This window comes from Myotis davidii, unplaced genomic scaffold (assembly GCF_000327345.1).
Source record: "Myotis davidii unplaced genomic scaffold, ASM32734v1 scaffold164, whole genome shotgun sequence".
In the NCBI taxonomy this organism is placed as follows: Eukaryota; Metazoa; Chordata; class Mammalia; order Chiroptera; family Vespertilionidae; genus Myotis; species Myotis davidii.
This window is the reverse complement of record NW_006296417.1, coordinates 843,433-850,790: the sequence shown is the minus strand read 5'-3', so window position 1 is coordinate 850,790 and position 7,358 is coordinate 843,433. Positions and strand designations below refer to the sequence as shown.

Here is a 7,358-nt window from a genome sequence, read left to right as displayed (position 1 = left end):
GCAGGCCCGGCTGGGAGTAGAGGCTCACTTACTCGGCATGGGCAGGTGCCACAGTTTTCCTGGGGTGTTTGGCTGATTAGAGCAGGTGCTGACTGCAAGTGTTCTGTGAGTGTGTGTGACTGAGCTAGCAGGTGTGAGTGTGTGTGCATGCGTGTGAGTAAGCAGGTGTGTGCCTGTGTGTGTGTGACTGAGTGTGAGTGTGCATGTAGGAGTGTGCGTGTGTGTGTGACTATGTGAGTGTGCATGTGTGACTCAGTGTGTGAATGTGAGGTGTGTGTTGTGAGCTGTGTGCACGTGTGAATGTGAACGTGTGTGTGAGCTGAGTACGTGCATGTGTGTGACTCAGTGTGTGAATGAGGTGTGTTGTGAGCTGTGTGTGCATGTGTGTGAATGTGAGCATGTGTGTGTGTCTGAGTGTGCATGTGCGACTATGTGAGTGTGCATGTGTCTGTGAGTGTGCATGTGTGGCTCAGTGTGAATGAGCATGCAGCCCCACAGGGGGCCGGAGCCGTTTACACAGGCGCCTGGGGATCAATGACAGCAAAATGGCCCCATTAACAGCATCATCAGCCATTGAAATGCTCTGGCTGAGCTGACACGTCATTGATGGCACCGTCACCCGATGAAGTCAGAGCCTGTAGGAGGGGAGAGCGGGCTGGAGTCGGGGTTCAGGGGGACAGGGACACCCCCATCTCAGAGCCCCTGCCAGCAGGTCTGTGTTGTGGGGCTGATCTCAGAGAGCAAATGTAAAGGGGACACGCCGCCTAGTGGCCGGAGCTGGAACTGCGGCTCGGCGACACCGAGACACCCCTGAGCAGATCCTCCAGGGCAAGGGGTCCCCAGAGGGAACCAGTCCCCTTCCAGGTAAGTGGCGATGAGTAACCTGGTGAAGAAAATCCCACGAGATTTTTGGAGCTATTCTCCAAAACTACTTCACAGCTTCCCAACCTGACCGGCCAACCTGCTGCCTGTCCACATGCCCAATGCGAAAGGAAAATGCCGAAATCGGAGCGTTTCGTAAGAAACCTTTGTAAAACCCGTTTTGGATTAGTAACTGCTTTTCTAGCCGGGGCCGGTGCAGCTCAGTTGGTGGGGCGTCGTCCCGTGCACTGAAAGGATGCCGGTTCGATTCCCGGTCGGGTTGTGGCTCAATCCCCAGTGGGGGGCGTGCAGGAGGCAGCCGATTGAAGTTTTGCTGTCACATCGAAATTCCTCTCCCTCTCCTTTCCTCTCTCTCTGGAAATCGATAAAAAAATTTTTTTTTTAAATTGCTTTTCTTTCCAATAAAGGGTCTGTGGACTCAAAAACACTTGTGGTGCTAAAACACAGTGAACGCTCCACGGTATGCCAACGACCCAGGCAGCTGTGAATGCAGCTGACCCGTGAACAAGGGCCTGGACAGTGCGATCCCTGCTATGCAGACAATAGGTGGACCCACACAGCTCACACTTCCATTTTTCCATTGATTTTTAGAGAGAGTGGAAGGGAGGAGGAGAGACAGAGAAACATCCATGTGAGAGGACACATCAACTGGTTGTGTCCCGGGGATCGAGCCTCCAACTGAGGTACGTGCCCTTGACCGGAGTTGAAGCCAGGACCCTCAGTCCCAGGCCAAACCGGCTAGGGTACACTATACCTCTTAATGGTAACAGCTGCTAGGGTTACTCAAGATGATCTATTAATACAGAAAACAGTCTCTAATGTTTCTCAGAGCCAGTTATAACTTTATTAATTCTTCAGTCCTCTCACAACCTTTTACATCACTAATCAAGTTCAGACCACAGCCGCCAGACATGAAAGCTCTAGTTCACGTTAAACAGTCACAGACGAAGACCAGACATACACACGACATCGCAAAACTCACGGAGCACTGAAGTGCGGGTGGTCCCTTACCGGGCTAAAGAACACACCGGCCCACTGCGCGTCACAGCCGCGAGGCTCCTGCAGGCCCGTCCCGTCCAGGCCGAGATCCGAGCGTACACTTCGACTTAAGCAACAGAAAACGGAAGTCCCGGAACGAAATCGATTTCCAGTCTCTGCAGAGTTTGTTCCTCCAGGTTAATCGAGTCCCAGTTTTTTCACAGAAAAAAATCCATCTCAGGCAAATGAAACCGAATTCCAGAGAAGTGTGGTTCAGTGTTTTTTTCTTTTGTAATTTCACCTTCATCAAGGCAGGCCAAGTACAGATGCTGTACATTAAAAACATACGAATACGCACTAGCAACATCACTTCCTCCGGGCCGAGGCCTTCTGGGCGCCGCTCCCCTGAAGCACGATCGCCCCTAAATGTACAGAGAGCCGTCTGCCGGCCCCACGTAGCCGACGCCGATCAGCAGCACGTCGATCAGCGTCCATATGCCCAGGCCGCCGAAGCTGAAGAGCTTGCCGAGGCCTTCTCTCCACTGGCCCAGGTAGAACCGGTCTGCGCCGAAGCCGCCGAGGGTGATGCTGGAACACCAAACAGGACCGGGTCCACCAGACGTCCCCCCACCGCCCGGCCGGGTTAGCTCCATGACCCTGCGAGGTCACACCTGGGAAGGATCTCATGACCCCAACCCTCTGGGGATCACAAGGATTGGTACACACTTTGCAACACCAAATCTTTTCCATTTCCGATCCTTGGTGGGATCAATGTACGTGAGGGGCTGGCTTCCAGTTAGACTCGGATTTTTGACTGTGCCGGGCCGACACCCCTACCCCAGTGTTGTGCAAGGGCCAGCTGTACTCACAGGCCACAGATTGTTAAAATGTCCACAGTAAACATACGACCTTTAGCTGGACTGAAACCTAGGGTTTCTCTTTAAAGAAAAGTAATGCCCGCTTTGCATTTTATTCTGGAAAATGGCACATCCCTAGAACAAGGCGCGAGCATGAGTCAGGAGTTGGCACTGGAAGGCAGACAGCCCACCGCCCCTGCTGCCCCGGGTCCAGCTGTTCCAGTCACTCATCTCTAAACAGTTAGTGTTAAGGCCCAGCCGGTGTGGCTCACAGGTTGAGTGCCGACCTGTGAACCAAGAGGTCGCAGTTCAATTTCTGGTCAAGGGCACATGCCTGGGCTGTGGGCTCAATCCCCAGTAGGGGGTGTGAGGGGGCAGCTGATCCATGATGTTCCTGTCCCTCATCATTGATGTTTCTCTCTCCCTCTCCTCCCTGCCTCTCTGAAATCACTAACAATGTATTTTTTTAAAAATTTAGTGTTAGGAATGAATGACTTTCAAGATTCCTTCCTGTGCTAAGATCTATGTCATGTGCGGGCTTCCTGGGAGAGAGGTAACATTCCACTCCATAAAGGGCGGGTTCTGACCTCCTAAGCATTTCCCACAGCTGCTTCCTCAGGTCTGAAGGAGGGACTGGTCGGAGCTCAGTGTCTGGAAGATTCCACGGACCCCAACACATTCCCAACGGCCCTCTAGCTTACCGGTGACACAGCTCACCTCAGAGCCAGGGCCGTGGACCACTTGTAGCCGCCGGTCCAGTTGCAATACAGCATCTTGGGAAACGTCCGGTTACCTTTAAGGAAAAAGAAAGCTCTCCATTTAGACACATGGGTCTAACCATACCCTTACACAGAGACTTAACGGAACTAGTGGCCTTGTAACTAAAAATCTAGAAACTCAGCCTCCTTATAGTAATGCCCACGCGGTGAATGGTAAGAAGAAAGACCCGATCATCCCTAAGGACAGATTTAAAATTTAAATGTTAGGTCAGGCCCGGCCAGCGTGGCTCAGTGGTTGAGCGTCAACCTATGAACCAGGAGGTCACCATTCAATTCCCGTCAGGGCACATGCCCAGTAGGAAGTGTGCAGGAGGCGGCAGATAATGTTATGGTCTCACATCAATGTTTCTCTCTCTTTCTCCGTTCCTCTCTCTCTAAAATTTAATAAACTATTCAATGACAGCATTCGACTTCATACCTTACGGATTTTGTCTTGTTTTATTGCTCCATTTTAAAAGATAAGAGCAGTTCATTTTCGTATTAATGAAGCTTGGCATGGCTCCAAAGTGCTGATAAATGCTCCCGGTGAAATAATTTAACCCGGATTCTCCAACGTCCGACTGAAGTTCCACACGCAAACTTAGAGAAAAGCATCTCGCTCCCCAGGCCCGCCGACCGGCTCACCCAGGCAATGCACGTGGTCCCGCACCGTGCAGTTGGCGGTGTAGCGCTGCCGAGGACAGGACACCGTCATGCAGCTGGTGGAGTTGGAGCACTCGTAGTCGGTTTCCGGGAGCTGCCAGCAAAACCGGCAGGTCATGTTGATGACAAAGTGCTTCTGCGATCGGAAGTCCTCATCCTGCGTAGCACAGGACACAGAGCTCATCAGTCACCACAGGGAAGCTTATCAACACGTCCGCAAAACTACAGTCACGTGGCACACAGCGTGCCGAATGCTTCATGACCTGGCAGGAAGTGGCAAGAAAATATCTGGATACAAACCATTCTGTAGCCAAAGCAAATAACTATGGTCTGATCCTATGATCCTAAAAACATACACCCACAAATATACAGGAAAAACGTCTAGAGAAAGGCACATCCAAATCACTAAGGTTATTTCAGGGCGGGAGATTAGGTCACCCCTTTTACCTGGCTAACTCAGTAATAAGAAACAAGCATACTTCTTACAAAAAAGTAGGAAATTTTATAAAGCTAGAGCCATGTACGGCTGGAAGGACAGATGGGACAGCTGTTCAAGGTCACTGAACTGCAAGTTCGGAGTGGAGCCCAGGCCCCACCAGTCTCAAATCGCCCCTAATATCCCGACCACAGTCCAGGGCCGTCACTGCTGCTCCCAACACGAGCACATGATCCACCCACAGGCAGCCCCAGAAAACCACTCAACTCAGGAGACCCACGGGGGACTCAGCACGTGTTCATTGGGGGCCTGAGCTGTTGAGACCAGACTTTCCAATTCCACTGTTAAGGGTCCTTATTTTGTTGTCTGGTTACACAGGGCGCATATGCTCTTTGTAAGTTGCACAAATTACGGGGAAAAACCCTGTAGCTTCTCCAGAGAGACCCACTCTCAATTTTTTTGCCACTTTTTCCTTCTGTAATACAGAGTCACAGAAGCAGACGTACACTGAATGCATTTGGTAGCCTATCTTACCTGCACTTGACATTACATTGTCATATGTACTTCTCAAAACCATCTTTAAATGGTCACACAATCTCCTCTGGAAGTTATCATATTTATTAATTTTTTTCATCTATGCAGAACTGCTCTTTTGTGCAGAGTATTGCTGTAAACATCTGCGTATTTATAGTGGTGCATTCATAAGACACATTTCTTAGCAACCAATTTTTGTTTTTAAATATATTTTTATTATTGATTTCAGAGAGGAAGGGGAAGAGATAGAAAGATCCATGATGAGAGAGATTTACTGACCGGCTGCCTCCTGCACGCCCTCCACTGGAGATGGAGCCCACAGCCCGGGCATGTGCCCTGACCGGGAATCAAACCGTGACCTCCTGGTTCATAAGTGTGTCGGCCGGGCAGCAGCTGTTTTTTAAATTAGTTAATAAATGTATGTCTCACTAAGTAGTCAGTTTTGGGAGATAAAGTCAAAGAAGATGAAACAAACAACAAAGGAAGTGAATTCTGGAAAGGTTCCCCTTCCACAGCAAAGTTTTCCCCTTTTCCCTAAGTACCTACAATGTGCCAGACCCATCACACATAATTTTAAAAGCCTTTACATAGACCAGATGGCGTGGCTCAGTGGTTAAGTGTCAACCTATGAACCAGGAGGTCACGGTTTGATTCCTGGTCAGGCCACAGGCCTCGGTTGCGGGCTTGATCCCCAGTAGGGGACGTGCAGGAGGCAGCCGATCCATGATTCTCTCCCATCATTGATATTTCTCTCTCTTCTCTCCCTCTCCCTTCCTCTCTGAAATCAATAATAATAATAAAAAAATACATATATTTTAAGAAACTGCCATCTGAACCCTTGTAACCAAGCCTCACCTGGAAGCTCCGGTCTTTGGATCAAGCTGGCTTTCACCCTAAAATATTACTTACAGAACGCAGAGCACCTTCTTTCAGAATCTTTCCCGTCCGCCAGTCTAAACGCTCCTGAGAGCTCCCGGTTTACAGCGAGTTCACCCAGAACAAGCCGGTGGCGGCACTTACCACACAGGTAACGGAAGGCTTGACCGTGCAGTCGAAGGCGACGGGCTTCCCGTAGACACAGGAGAAGTTGGTCCTGCACTCCATGCAGTCGGCAGGGAGCCTGCTGCACAAGCCATTGCTGGGACACTTCATCACGTAGGGCGGGATGTCGGTGCTTTCTGCAAGAGGCCGGAGACAGGCTCGTTCTCTCAGGACACGGACTTAACAGACAGACACACCATTTCCCAAGGTCAGGGGGCATGATGGGGGGCAAGGAGAGAGGAGGCTGGCTGGCATGGAAAAAACAGAGCCCCCGCCCGAGAGACAGCTGCAGCCACAGCAGGGCTCTGCCCCCAGCCGGCTCTGGACCCGACGAACAGCTCAACAGCTTAGGGGAAAAAAGCATTTAGCCCGGCCAGGGTAGCTCAGTGGTTGAGCATCGACCTAGGAACCAGGAGGTCACGGTTAGAAAGGGCACCAGGGCACAGGCCCGGGTTCGGGGCTCGATCTCCAACGCAGGGCCTGCAGGAGGCATGGCCAAGGTGGGGGTAGGCAGGAGGCAGCCGATCAATGATTCTCTCTCATCATTGATGTTTCTAGCTCTCTCTCCCTCTCCCTTCCTCTCTGAAATCAATAAATAAAAAAAGGGGGTGGGGGTGGGAAGGAAAGCGATTTCATACACTAAAAGACCTGTCATCCAAAAAGGAAAAGCGAGGGAGAACCCAGCAGAGAGAAGTGCACACATTTACCAGAACGTAAGACGCCTAGTACCTGCCGCCCTGGGAACCACTGTGAACGTGCGCGTGGCGCCCGGATCCCGCACCGCCCGAGCCCGCGGCTGCGAGTGCTCTAGGTTTAAGGATCCTACGATCAGAGACACCGGTTACCCCGGGACAGGAACACCCCCGCGGGAGGTTAAAGGCGGGGTCCCCGCCACGCAGTGACTTGCTCGCGAAAGACCTCAAACTCAACTGCCGGGAAAGCGGAAGAATAAGACGCCAACAGGGTCCACGCCCATCGAGGCCCGTGGGCAACTGGGGAGCAAAGCGCGGAGTAGGGGACCCACCCCGCCCCCAGCCCTCCGTCTCACGCCCGTAGGGGAAATTGCGGCCCTGGTGTCCCCGCGCGGAGGGGCGTCCCCCGATCGGGGGCCAGACTTGGGCCGCAGCGCCCCGCCACCCCTCCGCCCTCTTCCCGTGGGTCTCGGGGGTCCCGCGGGCCACCCAGACAGACCCAGACCACCTGGCCTCT

General features: G+C 52.1%; 1 protein-coding gene across 1 annotated transcript; it reads right to left on the bottom strand.

The window, feature by feature from the left end:
* Nucleotides 1-1,703: 1,703 nt before the first annotated feature.
* Nucleotides 1,704-6,984, bottom strand: TM2D3 (TM2 domain containing 3; the record flags this gene model as incomplete). The annotated part of the gene is made up of 5 exons (XM_006771769.1): nt 1,704-2,448; nt 3,435-3,510; nt 4,121-4,295; nt 6,129-6,286; nt 6,879-6,984. Coding segments are annotated over 5 exons (681 nt in total), but the record flags the coding sequence as incomplete, so codon positions are not given.
* Nucleotides 6,985-7,358: the final 374 nt, after the last annotated feature.